The 22,741-nt window shown below is 54.7% G+C and overlaps 1 protein-coding gene across 5 annotated transcripts in view; it reads left to right on the top strand.

The window, feature by feature from the left end:
• Positions 1-22,741, top strand: part of LOC144953170 (receptor-type tyrosine-protein phosphatase S-like) — a 255,168-nt gene that overhangs the window by 134,255 nt on the left and 98,172 nt on the right. For all 5 annotated transcript variants that reach the window (XM_078883739.1, XM_078883745.1, XM_078883732.1 and 2 more), the window contains 3 exons: positions 11,328-11,597; positions 17,015-17,277; positions 17,985-18,365. In XM_078883739.1, coding sequence (XP_078739865.1) covers positions 11,328-11,597; positions 17,015-17,277; positions 17,985-18,365 — 914 coding nt within the window. The remainder of the gene's footprint in view (positions 1-11,327; positions 11,598-17,014; positions 17,278-17,984; positions 18,366-22,741) is intronic.

The raw sequence follows: 22,741 nt of genomic DNA, 5'->3' as shown, positions 1-22,741 counted from the left end.
TGTGAGAGAGATGTGTTGGTGTGAGTGAGTAGCGCTTTAGTGGTGTGTGTGTGTGCTGGGGTGTGTGTGTGTGCTGGGGTGTGTGTGCGTGTGCTGGTGTGTGTGTGCTGATGTGTGCATGTTAGGGGTGTGTGTGAGAGAGAGATGTGTTGGTGTGAGTGAGTGGCGCTTTAAAGTGGTGTGTGAGTGTGTTAGAGTGAGTTCTGGGGTGTGTGTGTTTTATTCAGTGTTGGTGTGTGTGTGTGAGAGAGAGTGAGATGTGTTGGTGTGAGTGAGTGGCGCTTTAGTGGCGTGTGAGTGTTAGCGTGAGTGCTGGTGTGTGTGGTTTATTGCGTGATAGTGTGTGTGAGTGTTCGAGCGCTGTTGTGTGTGTGTGTGTAAATGCGTGTGAGTGTCAGAGTGAGTGCTGGTGTGTGACAGTCACATGTGGTGTGCGTGTGTGCAATGTATAGTGTGCTGAGAGAGTGTGGCGGTTAGCGCCACGCTGCGCTACGAACCCGGCGACCCGAGTTCGATTCCCGCTCGCGGCCAACACCACCGGTGACGATCGTCTGAACCGGTACCTGGGCCTCCCCTAGGGCGACTCGGCCTTAAACGAGTGCCTGGTGCGGTGGCGCGTGGTCAACATCGCCACTTCTACGGCTGCCCGCGTGATTTGTCAGGCCACACCATCGCCTTTGCGTGCCGTGCCGGTCTTCACAGGCTCAACAGCGCTGGCTCTGCCAAATCTGTTACCGGCTATACGGGGGGGGGGGGGGGGGGGGGATCTTTGTCGTGGTAATAATATAACACGGTGTAACACTATTTTTGTTCCTGGGTAGGAAGTGTTATTTTTTTTATTGCTCATGCGTTAGAAGTATAGAAAATGTCTATTATTGCCCACAAACTTTGCTTTTGTGACCAGGACTTTACGTGAAGGAATGACGCAAATGCGCACCACGTTTTCTCATTTAAAATAGCTACATTTCGAAATGTCAATGTCCTGGTCACAAAAGCAAAGTTTGTGGGGAACAATAGCCATGTTCTGTACTTTTGAGGCATAAGCAATTAGGAAATAACACTTACTAGCCAGGAACAAAACAAAATTTTGTTACACAGTCTAATTGGCCGTATCCCCCCCCCCCCCCGGGTGGCGAGGGTGATGTGGTGTTGATGGGTGTGGTGCTGTGAGGTTTTACAGCAGGTCCGCCAGCTCTGCACGGTGACATTCCGCTCACCGCACCGCCCGTTCAGATGTGCTTCTGTGGCCGTCCGGAACGCTCTTGCTTCCGATGTTAGAAAGAAAGAGCCACTGGGAGCTGTACGATGCACTTTTAAATCTAGATTGAAATTTTTCTTTCTTTCTAACCGCTTTTTGTGTGTTTAGTTTGTACTCCCCTCCTCCCCGCACCTTCGATTAGCACCGTTGGCGATGTACAGTGCGAAAGAAGGGCAACATACATACAGAGACTCACACAGAGACCCATAGACTCACGCAGAAACCCATAGACTCACACAGAGACCCATAGACTCACACGGAGACCCATAGACTCACGCAGAGACCCATAGACTCACACAGAGACCCGTAGACTCACACAGAGACCCGTAGACTCACACAGAACCCCATAGACTCACACAGAGACCCATAGACTCACACAGAGAACCATAGACTCACACAGAGAACCATAGACTCACGCAGAGACCCATAGACTCACGCAGAGAACCATAGACTCACGCAGAGACTCATAGACTAACACAGAGACCCATAGACTCACGCAGAGAACCATAGACTCACACAGAGACCCACAGACTCACATGGAGACCCATAGACTCACACAGAGACCCATAGACTCATATAGAGACCCATAGACTCACATAGAGACCCATAGACTCACACAGAGACCCACAGGCTCGAATAGAGACCCATAGACTCATATAGAGACCCATAGACTCACACAGAGACCCATAGACTCACACAAAGACCCATAACCTCACACAGAGACCCATAGACTCACGCAGAAACCCATAGACTCACACAGAGACCCATAGACTCACACGGAGACCCATAGACTCACGCAGAGACCCATAGACTCACGCAGAGACCCATAGACTCACACAGAGACCCATAGACTCACGCAGAGACCCATAGACTCACGCAGAGACTCATAGACTAACACAGAGAGCCACAGACTCACATAGAGACCCATAGACTCACACAGAGACCCATAGACTCATATAGAGACCCATAGACTCACATAGAGACCCATAGACTCACACAGAGACCCACAGGCTCGAATAGAGACCCATAGACTCATATAGAGACCCATAGACTCACATAGAGACCCATAGACTCACACAGAGACCCATAGACTCACACAGAGACCCATAGACTCATATAGAGACCCATAGACTCACATAGAGACCCATAGACTCACACAGAGACCCATAGACTCACATAGAGACCCAGAGACTCACACAGAGACCCATAGACTCACACAGAGACCCATAGACTCACACAGAGACCCATAGACTCACACAGCAGAGATCCATAGACTCACACAGAGACCCATAGAGACCCATAGACTCACACAGAGACCCATAGACTCACAGATACCCAGAGTTTGGTGTCCTTCCCCTCGCACCTGGCTGCGTACGGTGCGAAAGAAGTTCAACATATTAAAACTATTCAAAACTAAACTATTTTTATTTGATTAATTAAGGCCCACTGAGCTATATCGTAGCTGTTTTTCAGAGACAACCTGGCCACAAATGAAAGCTCAACGAAGTTGCTTATCAACATGCAAAAATGTACTCTCACTCTAAACGCGTGACGTTGATTCTAAATGTGGAGGGTAATACCGGAGGACCCAGAGAAAAATCCACGTGACCACGGGGAGAGAGAGAGACACCGCAAATTCCAAATATACAGCAGCAGCAGGCGTCGGGGTCAGGGCCGAGCCCACGACCTCCTGTACACCAGGCGAGGTCGTCAACATCTCCTAGCCACCGTGATGATGATGAGAGAGAGAGAGACACGCAGACTCCAAATATACAGCAGCAGGCGTCGTCAGGGGTCGGGATCGAACCCACGACCTCCCGTATACCAAGCGAGGTAGTTAACATCTCCTGGCCACCGTGATGATGATGAGAACGAGAGACACGCAGACTCCAAATATACAGCAGCAGGCATTGTAAGGGGTCGGGATCGAACCCATGACCTCCTGTATACCAGGCGAAGTAGTTAACATCTCCTAGCCTCCGTGATGATGATAAGAGAGAGAGACACGCAGACTCCCAATATACAGCAGCAGGCATTGTCAGGGGTCAGGATCGAACCCACGACCTCCTGTATACCAGGCGAGGTAGTTAACATCTCCTAGCCATTCGATTCAAACTTCGCAACCTTTTCCTCTGACCCTCTCCACCCCACACTCCCTCCCTCCAGCGAAACTCTGAACAAAACAGGCAGTCTGATTCAGTCCATTTCCGTTGAGCGCGGATCATATCCTGTGATATTTATAATTCTAGCGCAATCTAGGATGTTCTTTCATGAAGTCGATTTCGTTTTGAAGCAGGTATACGGTAATAGAATAGATTTTGTTTTTTCAAGTCGTTTGGGTTTTTTTTAATTTTAACGGCACAATTGCGGGCGAGTGATGCGATAAAATTAATTTAGAAATTTAGAAATTAATTTGACCCCGAGCTTCGTTGTCGCACGAACGAGTTCAAGGCTCCGTGCGCGTGTCTCCATGTGTGTGTGTGTGTATGGGCAGTGTGTGTGTGGGCTAGCGAGCATGTCTATGGGCTAGTGAGTGAGCGTGTGTGTGTGTATGGGCAGTGTGTGTGTGTATGGGCAGTGTGTGTGTGTATTGGCAGTGTGTGTGTGTATTGGCAGTGTGTGTGTGTGTGGGCAGTGTGTGTGTGTATGGGCAGTGTGTGTGTGTATGGGCAGTGTGTGTGTGTATTGGCAGTGTGTGTGTGTATTGGCAGTGTGTGTGTGTGTGGGCAGTGTGTGTGTGTATGGGCAGTGTGTGTGTGTATGGGCAGTGTGTGTGTGTATGGGCAGTGTGTGTGTGTGTATTGGCAGTGTGTGTGTGTATGGGCAGTGTGTGTGTGTATGGGCAGTGTGTGTGTGTATGGGCAGTGTGTGTGTGTATGGGCAGTGTGTGTGTGTATTGGCAGTGTGTGTGTATTGGCAGTGTGTGTGTATGGGCAGTGTGTGTGTGTATTGGCAGTGTGTGTGTGTATTGGCAGTGTGTGTGTGTATTGGCAGTGTGTGTGTATGGGCAGTGTGTGTGTGTATTGGCAGTGTGTGTGTGTATTGGCAGTGTGTGTGTGTGTGGGCAGTGTGTGTGTATGGGCAGTGTGTGTGTGTGGGCTAGCGAGTGCCCAAGCGATGTCACAAACTCCACTTTGAATGCAAGCGCTGCCAGGCGGCCCACCGCCCCCTTTCGCAGATGGCAGCAGCGAATCCCGTATTCGCATTCCTCTCCTCCTCATTATGATTCGTCTTATGAGTTTTGTTATTCGTTTCATTTTTGTTCCGTGTGCTCTGCACGTTCGGTTCTCGCTAAGCTGTCTGCATGGGTCTCTGTGGGCCGTCGGGAGAAAAAAAAATCACGACTTCGGATGTTGCGAAACACGCCGTTCGTGACTCGCTCTCTCTTCCCGATTGAAAGTGGAGTCCAAGGCATCCCTTGGCAGTGCGCGAAGGGCACATGCCTTCCGCCCCCCCCCCCCGCATTGCCCTTGTGTCGCGTGTGGCAGTCAGCGTGTGACAGCCAGCGTGAGTGTGTCAGGCAGAGTGTGGCAGTCAGCGTGTGACAGCCAGCGTGAGTGTGTCAGGCAGAGTGTGGCAGTCAGCGTGTGCCAGCCAGCGTGAGTGTATCAGGCAGAGTGTGGCAGTCAGCGTGTGCCAGCCAGCGTGAGTGTGTCAGGCAGAGTGTGGCAGTCAGCGTGTGCCAGCCAGCGTGAGTGTGTCAGGCAGAGTGTGGCAGTCAGCGTGTGCCAGCCAGCGTGAGTGTGTCAGGCAGAGTGTGGCAGTCAGCGTGTGCCAGCCAGCGTGAGTGTGTCAGGCAGAGTGTGGCAGTCAGCGTGTGCCAGCCAGCGTGAGTGTGTCAGGCAGAGTGTGGCAGTCAGCGTGTGACAGCCAGCGTGAGTGTGCCAGTCAGCCTGATGAGTGTGCCAGCATGAGTGTGCCAGCCAGCGTGAGTGTGACAGCGTGAGTGTTCCAGCGTGAGTGTGCCAGCCAGCGTGCATGTGCCAGCCAGCGTGATGAGTGTGCCAGCCAGAGTGTGCCAGCCAGCGTGAGTGTGCCAGCCAGAGTGAGTGTGCCAGCCAGAGTGAGTGTGACAGCGTGAGTGTTCCAGCGTGAGTGTGCCTGCCAGCGTGAGTGTGACAGGCAGCGAGTGTGTCAGCGTGTGCCAGCCAGCGTGAGTGTGCCAGCCAGGGTGTGCCAGCCAATGTGAGTGTACCTGCCAGCGTGTGCCAGCGAGTGTGTGCCAGTGTTAGTGTGCCAGCCAGAGTGATGAGTGTGCCAGCCAGCGTGAGTGTGCCAGCCAGCGTGAGTGTGCCAGCGTGATGAGTGTGCCAGCCAGCGTGAGTGTGCCAGCGTGATGAGTGTGTCAGCCAGCGTGATGAGTGTGCCAGCCAGCGTGTACCAGTCAGCGTGTGCCTGCCAGCGTGATGAGTGTGCCAGCCAGCGTGAGTGTGCCAGCGTGATGAGTGTGCCAGCCAGCGTGAGTGTGCCTGCCAGCGTGATGAGTGTGCCAGCCAGCGTGAGTGTGCCAGCGTGATGAGTGTGCCAGCCAGCGTGAGTGTGCCTGCCAGCGTGATGAGTGTGCCAGCCAGCGTGAGTGTGCCAGCGTGATGAGTGTGCCAGCCAGCGTGAGTGTGCCTGCCAGCGTGATGAGTGTGCCAGCCAGCGTGAGTGTGCCAGCGTGATGAGTGTGCCAGTCAGCGTGAGTGTGCCTGCCAGCGTGTGTGCGTGCGGTTCTTTGCCGGCATGCCAGATGCACCGTCCCCATGAGTTGCATGCCGAGTCTGGTGGATGCCCCCCTCCCCTCCACCCCTCCTTGCCCTGACCCCCCCCCCCTCAGCCCCTCACCTTGACCCCCTCGACCCCGACATATTCGCGACGCCGTCTCTACCCCATGGCCACGAACAGCAAGCCCAAGGTGGTCCTGGTCGCCATTGCGGGAGGCACGGCTCGTGCAAAGGCAAAGATGCCCCGTGTAGCCTCTAGCAAACTGTTGGGGCAAGTGCCTACGAAGGCCGGCACGGCACGCGATGGGGTGGGCGGGTGGGTGGCCATCAAACACGCCCGACCGCCTTTGTCTCCCCAGAGGCGATGTTTAGCACACACCGCACCAGGTGCTCATTTGATGCCGAGTCGACCTAGGGGAGGCCCAGGACCAGTTCATATCGTCGTCACGGGTGTTGGCCGTGAGCGGGAATCGATCCCGGGTTCGCCGGGTTCGTAGCGCAGCGCTAACCTCTGCCGGAGAGTTCAAAGGCAAAGATCCCCCGTGTAGCCTCTAACAGACTGTAGGGGCAAGTGCTGTTAGCGAGTAGCAGCAGCAGCGCCTACGAAGGAGACAAAGACAAAGATCCCCCGTGTAGCCTCTAACAGAATGTAGGGGCAAGTGCTGTTAGTCGCGAGTAGCACCTCCGAAAGCCGGCACGGCACACACACCCACTCACGTACACACGCACACACACACACTCACGTACACGCGCACACATGTACACGCACACACACACTCACGTACACACGCACACATGTACACGCACACACACTCACGTACACACGCACACACACACACTCACGTACACGCACACACATGTACACGCACACACACACTCACGTACACACGCACACATGTACACGCACACACACTCACGTACACACGCACACACACACACTCACGTACACGCGCACACATGTACACGCACACACACACTCACGTACACACGCACACATGTACACGCACACACACTCACGTACACACGCACACACACACACTCACGTACACGCACACACATGTACACGCACACACACACTCACGTACACACGCACACACACACACTCACGTACACGCACACACATGTACACGCACACACACACTCACGTACACACGCACACATGTACACGCACACACACTCACGTACACACGCACACACACACACTCACGTACACGCACACACATGTACACGCACACACACACTCACGTACACACGCACACACACACACTCACGTACACGCACACACATGTACACGCACATACACACTCACGTACACACGCACACACACACACTCACGTACACGCACACACATGTACACGCACACACACACTCACGTACGCACACACACACACTCACGTACACGCACACACATGTACACGCGCACGCACACTCACGTACACGCGCACACACACTCACGCACACACTCACGTGCACACACTCACGTGCACACTCACACTCACGTGCACACTCACACTCACGTGCACACTCACACTCACGTGCACACACACACTCACGTACACACACACACACTCACGTACACACGCACACACACACACTCACGTACTCGCACACACATGTACACGCGCACGCACACTCACGTACACGCGCACACACACTCACGCACACACTCACGTGCACACACTCACGTGCACACTCACACTCACGTGCACACTCACACTCACGTGCACACTCACACTCACGTACACACACACACTCACGTACACACACACACACTCACGTACACACGCACACACTCACGTGCACACTCACACTCACGTGCACGTGCGTGCGTGCACGTGCACAGCTACGGCAAATGGAAACCCGGGTCACCTTGGGCTGCAGGTTAACCCCACCCCACCATGGTTCGCAAACAAACGAACAACCCCCCCGCCCCCTCCCACAGTCGCAGAATATGTGCCTCCCTCTTGGGAGCATGTGTATGGTGCCGGCCCCACGCGGATTCGTCCCAGAGAGCTCAAGTTAAAGCGTCGCCGCCACCGCCGCCGCATCTGCTGCTGCTGATCGGGCTGAACGATGAATCGATTTGAAATCGATGAATCGAAATTTGAAGCAATGCGATGAGCACATCGCAAAGGCTGCGATTTTTTGTCGATTTCAAAAAAGTCCCTGTTAGTTTCTCATCGGAATTGTTTTATTGTTTTAACCTTATTTATTTAACTTAGCCAATTGTTCCATGTTTGATCGTTCTCTTTCGATTGAAACATTTTAATAAATGCATGTTGGAAGCAATTCGTATCTTTTAAGTTCTCATCCTTGCATTCGAATATTTTGAGCAGTTCATATTTTGATGGTATCACGCGGTAACGCTCCATCATCACGTGTTTAAAAATCTACTACACGGTGAATATTGAACTGAAGCTCGACTTCAACAATTTTAATCGCAAATCGCAATATCTGTCAGAAAAATCTCAATTAGACATTTTCCCCAAATCGTTCAGCCCGAGTCTGCTGCCGTCACCGCAGCCGCCGTCATCGCGATAGCCGCTGTCACCGCGATAGCCGAGAGGGACTCGGGCAAAGAGCGGCTCTTGGAACAGAAGCGCCACCGATGCCGCCGCCGCCGCCGCCGCCGTAGACGACTTCGACGCAGCGGCGGCGGCGGTGGTGGCGGTGGCGGTGTTGGTGGCGGTGGTGGTGGCGGTGTTGGTGGTAGTGGGGCTTCTTGCCGGTACATTTTTCGGGCGCAGAAAGTTGCCGATAGGTCCGCCTCGGCTTGGTGGCAAGGGAGAGGAGGCGGGGGGGGGGGGAAGCGGTGGCTGTAGTGGCGGCGGCGGCGGTGATCTTGGACTGCTCGTACCGTGCGTACGTTGAACTTCTTTCGCACCGTACGCACGTGGGGAGGCGGCGGTGGCGGTGGCGGAACAGCCGCCACAACAACAACAACAACAAACTAAGCGCAAAACAAAAAAACAACCAACAGCTCTCTCTCTCTCGACGGACGCTCGCCGTTCCTTTGGCGGACGAGGCCGCCGCGCAAGATGACGCGTTGGCATCCTGGGGTGCACGGAACTATTACGCATGCACGCGGGGCAAACTCCCCACTGCCCCCCCCCCGCGAGCCCCCCCCCCCCTCCCTGTGCCCCCCCCCCTCCTCCCTGTGCCCCCCCCCCCTCCCTACCCCCCACCCTCCCCCCGCGCGCCCCCCTCCCCAAACCTGTTGTTTTCTCGGGTGACTGTTTACGACGCATACAATGGAACCCGCTCAGTGTCGCGCCGGAAATTCACAAGTCCGCTGAGCGAAGCCGGGTCCGGCAAACAGAAAAGTCGGTCGGCTTAGTAACCACGTTTCTCACGCGGGCGCCAGGACGGGTTGGAGGGGGTGGGATGAGGGGGGTGGAGGTTGAGGGGGGCACGGGGGTGGGGGGGGCCCATGCAGTGGCAATGTCCAAATTTGCCCGGTTAGCCCCGGCTGGTGCTGGCTGGTCCTGGCTGGTTCGAACTGGTCCCAACTGGTCCCGACCGGCCCCGGCTAGCGCCCCCCCCCTCCCCACCCGGCGTGGATCAAATCCGCGGGTGGTGGTGGTGGTGGGCGCAAAACGCGGTGGGGGGGGGGGTTAGAAAATAACAACAAAAACTAAAAATCATCACCCATCGGGCATTGTTCCGGACCTCACGGCATTCGAAGGGTTCCACTGTATGACCACGTGGTGCCGTTCTTTTACCCCCACGAAGTGTGTCGTGTAAAAACGATTCTTTATTTCTTTAGTTTAAGTTTTCTTTCCTGCCCCCCCCCCGCCGCCTCGCCTCGCCTCGCCCCCTAACCTCCTTCCACGCCACTTTGACTGTGGGTCGTCTTTGGTTTTTTGTTATTCTTTAAAACCAAGGTTCAGGTTTTTAGTGGCGGCAGTTAGCGTTACACACACACGTATATATGCGCGCTCCGTGTCATATAGTCATATATATCCATGAAATTATTGTTATGATTTTTTTAAAACATCTTTTCAAACCCTAACCCCGACCCACTCACCCGCCACCAACCACCGCCGCCAATTCGCATCCATCGAAATGTCAAAATGTTTTTGCCGGTAAATTGCTAACGCCCCCTTCCCCACCACCACCCCCTGCACTATACCCATCCCTACCCTCCCCCCCCACCTGCCATCCGTTTTAAATGCCGGTCTCGATCAAAACAAATCAGGGGGGCGAAGTGTTAATAGAAGGTTCCACTTTAGCGCGCCTCGCCCAAACCCCATTCATTTTTCGAGAGCACGGCGCAGAGATAGGTGACAGCAGACCGACCTAATCTCAATGCGGTAAGGGACGGGGGGGGGGTGGGGGCTCCTCCACTTACGAGCGTACGGCCGACGAACTTTCAGAGTTACGGACAAACCCGATCCGTAGGTCGTAAGTTGGTGGTGGCGTCTGCGTCCGCGAGTCGATTGTGCAACTCGCAAAGCCGTTCATTCCCCCGCCGCGCGACGCGTTTCGAATCGACAGGCAGTAAACGTTTTGGACTTGAGAACGCATCGACTTACGCACAGACGCCTCTGGAACCTAGCTCGTTCGTAAGTGGAGGAGTCCCTGTAATTGTAATAATTTAACAGAACGACAAAACAATTGTTTTTACTTAACGACGAATCTTTTATGGCTGGAAAAACAAACTAGAAACTAAAAACAAACCCAGTTTGTAATGGAACGGTGTCAAGAGTATCTATTTGGCTGGCTTGTGCCTGTATTCTGCTGCGGTTATTTTCACGGTTCTGGTTTATTTTTGTGTTGTTGCCATCGTGTTCGGTCCGTCCGTCCGTCCGTTCTGTCGTCTTTTGTTTTCATCTCCACTCACTCGCTCGCTCGCTCTCTCTCTCCTCTTCATGAATTCACCGCTCGCGTAACGATCAACCCCCCCCCCCCTCCTTCTACAAAGCATGAATCCCCCCCCACTTCACCGAACCCCCCTCAACCCCCCCTCTGCCCCCCCACCCCACTTCGGACGCCCCTCCCTCGGCACCCACCCCCCCCCCCCAAAAACATTAACAACACCCCCCCCCCATCTCATTCCCGTTGCCAACCCCCTTCCTCCTCCTCCTCCCGTCATTCGAATAATTTTTCATTCGTTTTTTTCCACCTCGTTTTTTTTATTTTTGTCTCTCTCTCTCTGCTTGTTCTTCTTGATTCCCCCCCCCACACCACCACCACCAACCCGTTCCGTCATAATCCACCTTCCCGTTATCATCATTATCATCATCATCGTCATCATCGTTATCCTTCCTTTGGTTTTGTTTTTCTGTTTGTTTTGTTGGTTTCGTTTCTGGAAATCCCCCTTCCCCCCCCCCAACCCCCGCCGCCCCCCCCCCCCGCCACAGTCCGCCACGTGCCGCCGAGGCTGACGACGCCGCCGGTAAGCCAGGAGGTGATGCCCGGCGCCAGCGTGAACGTGACGTGCGTCGCCACGGGCTCGCCGCTGCCCTACGTCAAGTGGATGTCGGGCGGCGAGGACCTGACGCCCGAGGAGGAGATGCCCATCGCTCGCAACGTCCTCGAGTTGAGCAACGTTCGCGAGAGCGCCAACTACACCTGCGTGGCTCTCTCGTCCCTCGGCGTCGTCGAGGCCACCGCTCAGATCAGCGTCAAAGGTGTGGGGGGGTGGGGGCGCGGGAAAGGTGATGCTGTGGTGGGTGGGTGGGTGTGGGGGGGTGGGCGCCTCCGTGGCGAGATGTTAACTACCTCGCCTGGTACGCAGGAGGTCGTGGGTTCGATCTCGACCCTGACGTGTGTCTCTCTCTTTCCCCGTGGTGGTCGCGTGGATTTTTCTCCGGGTCCTCCGGTTTGAAATCCGTCGGCGATGTTCTGGGTGGTTTTTATTAAATCCTTTATATTAAGTTCACTTGCTTGCGCGCTTACGACCGTGCAAATCTTTCTGTCGTTTTTTAACCCACTTCCCGTGATCCAATCGAGCTGACATTTTGCACACAGACTCGTTGTGCGTGACAATTTATTTTCGTGAAATTTTTTTTCCAAAACTTTCAACATTTTTGGAAAAAATAAATTATATTTAATTACCAATTGCTTAATGGTGGCAGGCAATCATTTGACCCATAGGTGGCAGCCATCTCAAGCCAGAGGACGAGAGGACTCTAGCCGCCACGCATATAAAGGATTTATAGTGAAAAACTTTGTTTTTACGAGTTAATTTTTTATATTTGTGAACGCTTGCCGACTAAGGCGGAGGTTTTGATTGCTGTGGGGTGGTGGCGGGTGGGTGGGTTGGGTGGGACGGTCCGTCGGTGAGGTGGGTGGGTGGGTTTGGTAGGTGGGTCAGTCGATTGGTTGGGTCGGTAAGTGGGTGGGTTGGGTTGGTCGGTGGGTGGGTTGGTTCGTCAGATAGTTTGGGTCGTTGGATTAGGTGGGTCGGTGGGTGGGTTGGGTGGGTGGCTTGGGTGGGTTGGGTGAGTCGATGGGTGGGTTGGGCGGGTGGGTGGGTGGGTGTGGTGGGTCGGTTTGTGGGTTGGGTGCATCGGTTGGTGGGAGAGTTGGTGGGTGGCTGTTTCTATATAAACGCTTGCGGACGTTCGGTGGAGATTGCTGTGGGGTGGTGGCGGTGGTGGGTGGGTTGGGTGGGTCGGTCCGTCGGTGAGGTGGGTGGGTGGGTTTGGTGGGTGGGTCGGTCCATTGGTTGGGTCGGTAAGTGGGTGGGTTTGGTCGGTCAGTGGGTGGGTGGCAGAGGTCGCAAACGGGTTTTGATTCCTTACCCGTATCCCGTACCCGGCCGCACCAGGGTCGCAATCGGGTACCCGATACCCGTACCCTACCCGATACCCGGCTACCCGTACCCGGCCAGGTATCGGGTAGGGTATAGAGTATCTGGTACCTGATTCTGACCTCTGGGATGAAGCCATGTTGCAGGCGCGGGTGGGTTGATTCTAGGAACTTGAATAGTGAGAAGAGACAAGACGTTGGGAAGTGAGTGACAAACGGTGACTCACCAGTGACTCACGGCCTACCCGTACCCGTACCCGGCCGCACCAGGGTCGCAAACGGGTACCCGTACCCGGCTGGGTACGGGTAGCCGGGTATCGGGTAGGGTACGGGTATCGGGTACCCGGTTGCGACCTCTGGTGGGTGGGTTGGGTGGGTCGATGGGTGGGTGGGTTGGGTGGGTCGATGGGTGGGTTGGGTTTGTGGGTTGGGTGGATCGGTTGGTGTGAGAGTTGGTGGGTGGCTGTTTCTATATAAACGCTTGCCGACTAAGGCGGAGGTTTTGACGTTCAGTGTCTCATCAGGCATTGGCGTTGAGGCGGTGGCGGTGCTTTTGGTGGCGCCTCCGTGGCGAGATGTTAACTACCTCGCCTGGTACGCAGGAGGTCGTGGGTTCGATCTCGACCCTGACGTGTGTCTCTCTCTCCCCGTGGTCGCGTGGATTTTTCTCCGGGTCCTCATCGGCCGTGTTGCAGCACGGCCGATGATACCGTGGCTTTGTTACAAGGGAGATCCGTGCTGCTGCTGCTGCTGCGTGAGCACGGCAACATCAACGGATCTGGCACACGAACGGGGTGGGTGGCCAGCACCACGCCCGGCCGCCTTTGTCTCCCGAGTGGCGATGGTTACGCACAGTACCGGGTACTCATTTGAGGCTGAGTCGACCTAGCGGAGGCCCAGGTCGGGTTCAGATAATCGTCGCCGGTGTTGGCCGTGAGCGGGAATCGAACTCGAGTGGTTGCCGGGTTCGTAGCGCAGCGTAGCGCTAACCGCCACACTACCGCACCCCACGGACACACCAATACCACTACCCGCAATTCGCCACTAATTAACGGTAATGTCACCACGGCGCCTGTGCCAGGCCAGGTGCACTTTGAGGCTATCACGTGAAGTGTCGAAGGCTCGCTGCTGGCAGGAGGTCACGGGACAGACCCAGCAGGTGCCATGGGTTGGCTGACTGAGATGACCAGTAGATGCACCACCAGCTGTACCCCCTACTGTGCCAACTTGCTGCATTTTAGCCGCCAGGCTCGCCGCTCATTGTTGTGAGCGTCGCTCCTCTACCCTCCGTTGTTGCTGGAGGGCGACTGCCTCCAACTGCCCAGTAGCAGCGTCCTTCACGAGCCTCTTCCACAGAGGCCGATCTTGACACCGCTGGTACCAGTCATCGGCAAGTCCACTCAGCTCCACGTCCTCCTGTACCACATCACTCCATCTCTTCTCTGGCCCGTGCCGCGCCCGTTTAGCCCCCTCGATCCGGCCGAACAAAAGCTGTTTAGGCATGCGGTGGCTGGGCATGCGGGCTACATGACCCAGCCAACGCAGCCTTGCCTGCCGGGGGAGCTCACCGATGGGACTTTGCCCAGGTCTTTCAAGGATTTGTGAGCTCCTCACACAATCCAGCCTGTAGGTTAAACCCAGGATGGATCGTAGGCAGGCCAGCATAAATGTTTCTAACCGGCGAAGATGCTCCACACGCACAGACACCCACACACACGCGCACACACAGAGAGTATGATAACATTTCATGCAGCAGTCTTTCTTCGTGGAAAGGGCAGCCCGAACATTCTCCCTGACTTATAGATGGAGAATTTAACAATCCCATATGTGTGTGTGTGTGTGACAACAATAACAGTGGCTGATGCACGGATGTGCTCTGCTAACGGACATCAGCACCACGAACACACATTCACCTACGGGACAGGTACAACGCACTGCACGTGATGGACGTGCAGTGCGTGTGCGTGGTGAGCCGTGTTTATTGGGGTGAGCCGTAGTGTAGCGGTCAGTGCGCTCCAAACCCGGCCACCCGGGGTTCGATCCCCGTCAGGGCCACCACCATCGCCGGCGACGATTTTCTCAACTCGTTCTGGGCCTTCCCCTAGGTCGACTCGGCCTCAAATCTGCGCCTGGTGCGTGGTGGGTGAGGGCTGGGGGGAGGGTGGTGGTTGCCTCTGCGTGCGCGAGCGTTTCGCCTTCGGACCTACGACGAATCGATCGGCGTAACGGCTGCGGTGCGCGGCCCCCGCCCGCGGTATTGATGCCTGCCCGTGCGCACGCGTACATGCGCGCGTGTGGAACTCAGCGGGACGGATTGATGGGGGCCGTTGGCTCGGCGGCGCGGCCGGACGGGGGCTCGCGGGAGGGGGGCGAGCGCGAGCTGATGGACCGTCAGAGGTCGCAACCGGGTACCCGATACCCGTACCCTACCCGATACCCGGCTACCCGTACCCGGCCAGGTATGGGTACGGGTACCCGTTTGCGACCCTGGTGCGGCCGGGTACGGGTAGGCCGTGAGTCACTGGTGAGTAACCCTCTTCTTCTTGGTTCTTTCGGTAAAGTCACGTAGAATGGAAATAATAAAATAATAAAAATAAAACAATAATAATTCTCACGACGTTTCGGCTACAACGCAAGCAGCCGTCCTCAGGTGGAGAACAGGTCTGTCGAGGAGACAGAGTACCCGTTTGTCAGTAATTTCACTCATTTCGGGTAGGGTACGGGTAGGGAACGGGTACCAGTACCCGGCCCGGTACGGGTACCCGTTTGCGACCCTGGTGCGGCCGGGTACGGGTACGGGTAGGCCATGAGTCACTGGTGAGTCACCGTTTGTCACTCATTTCGGGTAGGGTACGGGTACGGGTAGGGAACGGCTACCAGTACCCGGCCAGGTACGGGTACCCATTTGCTACCCTGGTACGGCCGGGTACAGGTACAGGTAAGGAATCAAACCCGTTTGCGACCTCTGTGGGCCGGTGGGGCCATGCGGGCGGCAGCGTGTGGGCGATGAACGCGCGGGCGGACACGCGGATGTCTCTCGTCGTCAACGGCGGTGGCGGCGTTTTTTTTAAATCCTTTATATTAAGTTCGCTTGCTTGCGTGCTTGCGTGCTTGCTTGCTTGCTTACGACCGTGCAAATCTTTCGGTCGTTTTTTAACCCACTTCCCGTGATCAAATCGAGCTGACATTTTCCACACAGACTCGTTGTGCGTGACAATTAATTTTCGTGAAAAAAAAAATTCCAAAATTTTACACTGTTTAGGGGAAAAAATTTAAATATTTAATTACCAATTGCTTAATGCTGCCAGACAATCATCTGACCCATAGGTGGCAGCCATCTCAAGCCAGAGGACGAGAGGACTCTGGCCGCCCCGCATATAAAGGATTTAGAGAGAAAAACGTTGTTTTTACGGGTTAATTTTTTTGTTTTGTCCGATGGGCTCAGCGGCACCCTCCCTCCCAAACGGGCCCTCCAAACCCCGGGGCTTCCTCGAGTGAGTACGGCGGTCGCGTTTCAGACGCCGTTCGAATCGTGTTTGTGGCGAGCGTGACCCAAAAGCCTGTTGAGGTTATGCGGGGAATCTCTGTGTGGTTGTGTGTGGGTGTGTGTGTGTCCGTGTGGAAGAGTGCTCGCTAACAGCACTTGCCCCAACAGCCTCTTGAGGCTATACGGGGGATCTTTGTGTGTGTGTGGGGTGGTGGTCTCCCTATCGGCACTTGCCCCAACAGCCTGGTGATGCTATACGGGGGATCTTTGCGTGTGGCGGTCTCGCTATCGGCACTTGCCCCAACAGCATGTTGAAGCTATACGGGGGATCTTTGTGTGGTTGTGTGTGTGTGTGTGGGGCTGGCTCGCTAACAGCACTTGCCCCAACAGCCTGGTGAGGCTATACGGGGAATATTTGTGTGTGTGTGTGGTGGGCTTGCTATCGGCACTTGCCCCAACAGCCTGGTGAGGCTATACGGGGGATCTTTGTGTGTGTGTGTGGGGCGGGCTCGCTATCGGCACTTGCCCCAACAGCCTGGTGAGGCTATACGGGGGATCTTTGCGTGTGGCGGTCTCGCTATCGGCACTTGCCCCAACAGCCTCTTGAGGCTATACGGTGTGGGGGTTGTGGGGATCTTTGCCTTTGCTGCCGGTGACCTCGCCGTCCGTGACCGCCACCGGCACGGCCGCCTCCTTCACCGCCGGTGACGACGCCGCCGGTCTGCATGTGACCCCCCCTCCCTCACCACCACTCACTCCCCCACCCCTCACCCACTCACCACCCACTCACCACCCCCTCACCACCAGCCCTGCCGCGCCCGCCGGGCGCCCCCATGGTGACGGAGACGACTCCGACGAGCGTGACGCTCACGTGGGACTCGGGCAACACGGAGCGCGTGAGTCACTACACGCTGCTCTACCGCCCGCGGCACGCCGGCCACGGCGGTGGTGGTGGCGGTGGCCACGGCGGTGGTGGCGGTGGTGGTGGTGGCGGCGGTGGTGGCACCACCACGGGGACGCGGGCGAGGCCAGCGCCGGCCGCGCCGTCGGAGCCCACGGCACCCTTCCAGGTGAGCGCTCACCGCTCGCCGCGGTGGTGAGGGAGGAGGTTGTGTGTGTGTGTGTGTGTCGATGGTGGTGGTGAAGGAGGTGGTTGTTGTGTGTGTCGATGATGGTGGTGGTGGTGGTGAGGGAGGTTGTTGTGGCTGTGTGTGTGTGTCGATGATTGTGGTGGTGGCGGTGGTGGTGGTGAGGGAGGTTGTTGTGTGTGTGTGTGCTAGATTTCCACACGATGATAAATAATGCACTCGCGCGCACACACTCACTCGGGCGCATGCACTCACACACTCACGCACGCAAGTAGATACACACACCTACACACACTCACGCACTCACGCACACTCGCACGCACGTACATACACACACGTACACACACACACCTACAAATGCGCCCGCGTACACACGCACATAAAAACAAGTACAAAGACCCCCCCGTATAGCCTTAACAGACTGTAGGGGCAAGTGCCGTTAGCGAGCAGCACCTACGAAGGCCGGCACGGCACACGAGTTGGGTGGGTGACCAGCACCACGCCCGGCCGCCTTTGTCTCCCCAGTGGCGATGCTTACTACACACCTACAACCAGGTACTCATTTGAGGCTGAGTCGACCTAGGGGAGGCCCAGGACCTGTCTAAATAACCGCCGTTGTCCGCGAGCGGGAATCGAACCCTCGTCGCCGCTGACCGCCGCCGCCGCCGCTCCCCCCCCCGCGCGCGCAGGAGATCGACACCGTCACCACGACGCGCTACACCGTCGGCGGCCTGGGCCCCTACTCGCAGTACGAGTTCCGCGTGGCGGCCGTCAACACGGTGGGCCGGGGCCCGCCCGGCGGCGTCACGGTGACGCGCACGGGCGAGCAGGCCCCGTCGAGCGCCCCGCGCAACGTGCAGGCGCACATGATCTCGTCCACGGCCATGCTCGTCACGTGGGAAGAGCCCGAGGAGCCCAACGGGCACATCCTGGGCTACCGCGTCTTCTACCACAACAACGACGGCGACGGCGGCGGCGGCGCCGACGACGAAGACGACGGCGACGACGAGGGGCACGAGAGCGGCAAGAACGGCGCCTTCACGCAGCAGCAGGAGCTGCACCGGGAGCCGGTGAGAGGCGCCGAGGGGGGCAGGCGGGAGGGCGGGTGGCGGGGATGGTTCCGCTGCTGCCGCTGGTGCCGCTGATGATGGTGCGCGCGCGCACCGTGCCAGGTGCTCATTTGAGGCCGAGTCGACCTAGGGGAGGACGAGGCCACGCTATGGCGCTCCTCGCACGCGCGCGCGTGCGCGTCGTCGTAATCATCCGCCGCGGTGGGGCCCCCACAGATGACCACGGGTCGCCGGTCGCCCCGCCTCTCGCAGGCTCGTGATGCGGGAACACAGGTGGCTCTTCACATCTCGCCACGGTGGCTGGGGGATGTTGACTACCTCGCCTGGTGTACAGGAGGTCGTGGGTTCAATCCCGACCCTGACGACTGCTGTATATTTGGAGTTTGCGTGTCTCTCTCTCTCTCATCAACATCATCGCGGTGGCTAGGAGATGTTAACTACCTCGCCTGGTATACAGGAGGTCGTGGGTTCCGATTCCCGACCCTAACGATGCCTGCTGCTGTATATTTGGAGTTTGCGTGTCTCTCTCTCATCATCATCACGGTGGCTAGGAGATGTTAACTCCCTCGCCTGGTCTACAGGAGGTCGTGGGCTCGATCCCGACCCTAACGCCTGCTGTATATTTGGAGTTTGCGTGTCTCTCTCTCTCTCATCATCTTCACGGTGCCGAGGAGATGTTAACTTCCTCGCCTGGTATACAGGAGGTCGTGGGTTCGATCCCGACCCTGACAATGCCTGCTGTATATCTAGAGTTTGCGTGTCTCTCTCTCAACATTATCACGGTGGCTAGGAGATGTTAACTCCCTCGCCTGGTGTACAGGAGGTCGTGGGCTCGATCCTGACCCTGAGGACGCCTGCTGTATATTTGGAGTTTGCGTGTCTCTCTCTCCCCGTGATTGCGTGGATTTTTCTCCGGTCCCTCCATATTTTTTCTTCACGTTAGAATCAACGTCACCACCCGTTTCGATTTATTTGGCTGCTGCTGTAAATTTCCACGTGATGATGATGATGACGATAAGCTCACTTGTTTGAGCTGTCATTTGTGATAGCCAGCTCGCTTCTGAATAAGAGCTACATAGCTCAGTGGGGCCCTTAACTGGAAAAATAAAAAAATTTGCACACGAACTGAGTTCGTCCTATTCTTAGGTTTTTTTTTCGGTAAAGTCACGTAGGTAAAAAATATAAATTAATAAAAGTAAAATAAAAAATAAAATAAAAATCACGACGTTTCGGAGGCAACGCAAGCTTCCGTCTTCAGGTGGGACCGTCACAGCACGCTTGCTGTATCAAGTGAGTTCGTCCTCCCGAAGATATTCCACGGTTCGAAATCAGAATGTGGATTTATCCTTGAGGAATCCGATGAGCTACAAAGCTCTTGTTCACAGAGGTCAGAACGTCAGAACAACAAATAGTACAGAAATGCAAAGATTTCGATTTAAAGCTTTCGTGACTGCAGGGATTCATCTTCTTGGTTCTTTCGGTAAAGTCACGTAGAAGGGAAGTAATGAAATAATAAAAATTAAGGCGCACCTTCCCGCTCAAACCTAGCTTAAATAGACGCTCCTAGCCTGGAGCGCGTCATTCAGACGCTGTCTTCTCGACAGACCTGTTTCTTCGCCTGAGGACGGCTGCTTGCGTTGTGGCCGAAACCTCGTGAGAGTTTCGATTTAAAGCTTTCGTGACTGCAGGGATTCATCTTCTTGGTTTTTTCGGTAATGTCACGTAGAAGGGAAGTAATAAAATAATAAAAATAAAAAATAATAAAATAATTCTCACGACGTTTCGGCTACAACGCAAGCAGCCGTCTTCAGGTGAAGAATGAGACACTGCCAAGCTAGGAGCTTATATATAAGCTGGGTTGGAGGTGGAAGAAGAGCGCCGAAACGTCGTGAGAATTATTTTATTATGTTTTATTTTAATTATTTTATTACTTTCCTTCGTCGTGAGAATTATTTTTTTTATTTTATTACTTCCCTTCTACGTGACTTTACCGAAAGAACCAAGAAGCGGTGCAAAAGTTCAAGAAAGGTAAACATATCTCTTTAAAAAACATATCCACAAAAAAACTAAACCATTTTTTTATCTTAAGAGGTAAAGCCCCACTGATCGATCGACGAAGGGGCTTATCGCGTGACAATTTATAGCAGCAAAATAATCTAAATGCACGTTTTCGTTTCTATCGGCCACGGGGTATCGTTCCTTGGATGGTTAGAAAATTCGCCTTGTCACAGACACTCAGCCAGCACATTGTGAGATTCTGGGTTCCAGCTCTGCGCCTGAGACGCATCTCTTATCTATCAAGAGAGGTTTATAATGACTGTGTCAGTAGATGCTGAGCACAAACAGCATAACAAAGAGCGGCGTAATCGTATCTAAATCATTTACCCACCCAGCAGTGTAACAAAAGCAGTGCTTGACCACTTCACAAGTCCTCCTCCCCCGCTGCCCTTCCTGGCTCCTCCACCCCTTAACCACGATATAAGGTACAGATATTTTGCTGTGACGGTTTCACCTGAAGACGGAAGCTTGTGTTGCCTCCGAAACGTCGTGATTTTTATTGTTTTATTTTGATTAATTTTTATTAAATTTTTTTACCTACGTGACTTTACCGAAAGAACTAAGAGTATGCTGAGCCACTTCCACTGAGATTCTTGGGCAGGGTCCCTCCCTTGCATGTGTGTATATGTTGAACTTATTTCGCGGCGTACATAGCCGACTGTGCTAATCGGAGGTGCGTGGGAGGGGGGGGGGACGCAGTCTATATTTTAAAATTGCAATGCTCCAGTGACTTTGTAATATCGTGTGTGTATGTTGAACTTGATTTGTAGCTTTCGTGACTGCAGGAATCCATACTCTTTGGTTCTTTCGGTCACGTAGGTAGTCACATCAACGGTACCTACGTGACTTTACCGAAATGAATGAAATAATAAATCACGACGTTTCGGAGGCAACGCAAGCTTCCGTCTACACTATGGGAACCTCATTTGCCAGTAAAAATATGATGATTGGTTTTTTACCCTTCTATCTGGCAACAAAACTGACACCTTTTTACAAGGAGTCATGTTTGCATAGACCGCAATACCTGCAGTCATAATGCAAACAAAAGAACATAACTCTGATAATGTGCACTGTCCTTGAAGTTGATTGGTCCACACCCGAGACAGCTTTCCCATGTGAGACTAGGCTCTAAGGAAAGCTGTCTCGGGTGTGGACCAATCAACTTCAAGGACAGTGCACATTATCAGAGTTATGTTCTTTTGTTTGTATTATGGCTGCAGGCATTGCGGTCTATGCAAACATGACTCCTTGTAAAAAGGTGTCAGTTTTGTTGCCAGATAGAAGGGTAAAAAACCAATTATCACAAGCTTCCGTCTTCAGGTGGAAGAGTCACAGCACGATTGCTGTATCAAGTAAATCCCAAAGAGACCCGATTTCTCTTTACTTGATACAGCAATCGTGCTGTGACTGTTCCACCTGAAGACGGAAGCTTGTGTTGCCTCCGAAACGTCGTGATTTTTTATTTTATCTCTATCATTAATTTTATTTATTTTAATTTTATTTTTTTACCTGCGTTACTTCACCGAAAAAAACCTAAGCGTATGAATTCTTGCAGTCGCCAAAGCTTCAAATCTAGAAATAGAACTGGAATCTCCGTCCTATTTCGCAAAAGCCGCAACCTACGAACAGGCGGTGGCCGTGGCACCGGTGGCGTTGACGGGAGGAGAGGAGGGGGTTGGTAGCGGTGACGACGACGTCGAGCCGCGAGCCGCGTAATTGATGCTCTCGCCATGTCAACACCGCCGCTAAATCAGAGTTAGGATCGAGGGCGGTGGGGGGCGCTGGGATGGTGGGCGAACTCCCAGCGCTGTCAACGCTCTCTCCTCGAGCGAGCACGAGCAGAGCGGGAGCCCACCCTCACCGCCCCACTGTTTCCCGCGTGTTTATCTCTGGTTGTTTATCCCTAAATATTTAACCGGGGTTAAATCGCGAGTCACGAACGAGACTCTATTAAGTCGGCGCCCTTCGGGGTGACGGGAAGGGGTGGGTGGGGGGCGATCAGCAAGAGCCGATGGTGATTCTTTAGCGGAGGCTCGCCTGCTACAACACCGGAGCCAAACCATCACCCGCCCCCCCCCCCCCCCCCAACATTCGTTGCGGTAACGCATCGACGCCACCGCCACTTTCATCGCGCATTCGCCACCCGTCGCCGCCCATCGCCGCCCCACTAAATGGCCATTCAGTCCGTGGGAGGCCCCTTGGGTGGTCAAGGAAACTCCCCCGTTGAGATTTGTCATCTCGCCTCCGTTCTGAATTTCGGGAGAGATTTCGGCTGCGTGCGTTCGGTCCTAACGTGGGTGCGTGGGGCCAGTTGTTCC

This window comes from Lampetra fluviatilis, chromosome 3 (genome assembly GCF_964198595.1).
Source record: "Lampetra fluviatilis chromosome 3, kcLamFluv1.1, whole genome shotgun sequence".
Taxonomy (NCBI): Eukaryota; Metazoa; Chordata; class Hyperoartia; order Petromyzontiformes; family Petromyzontidae; genus Lampetra; species Lampetra fluviatilis.
This window is presented reverse-complemented; position numbering and strand designations above follow the sequence as displayed.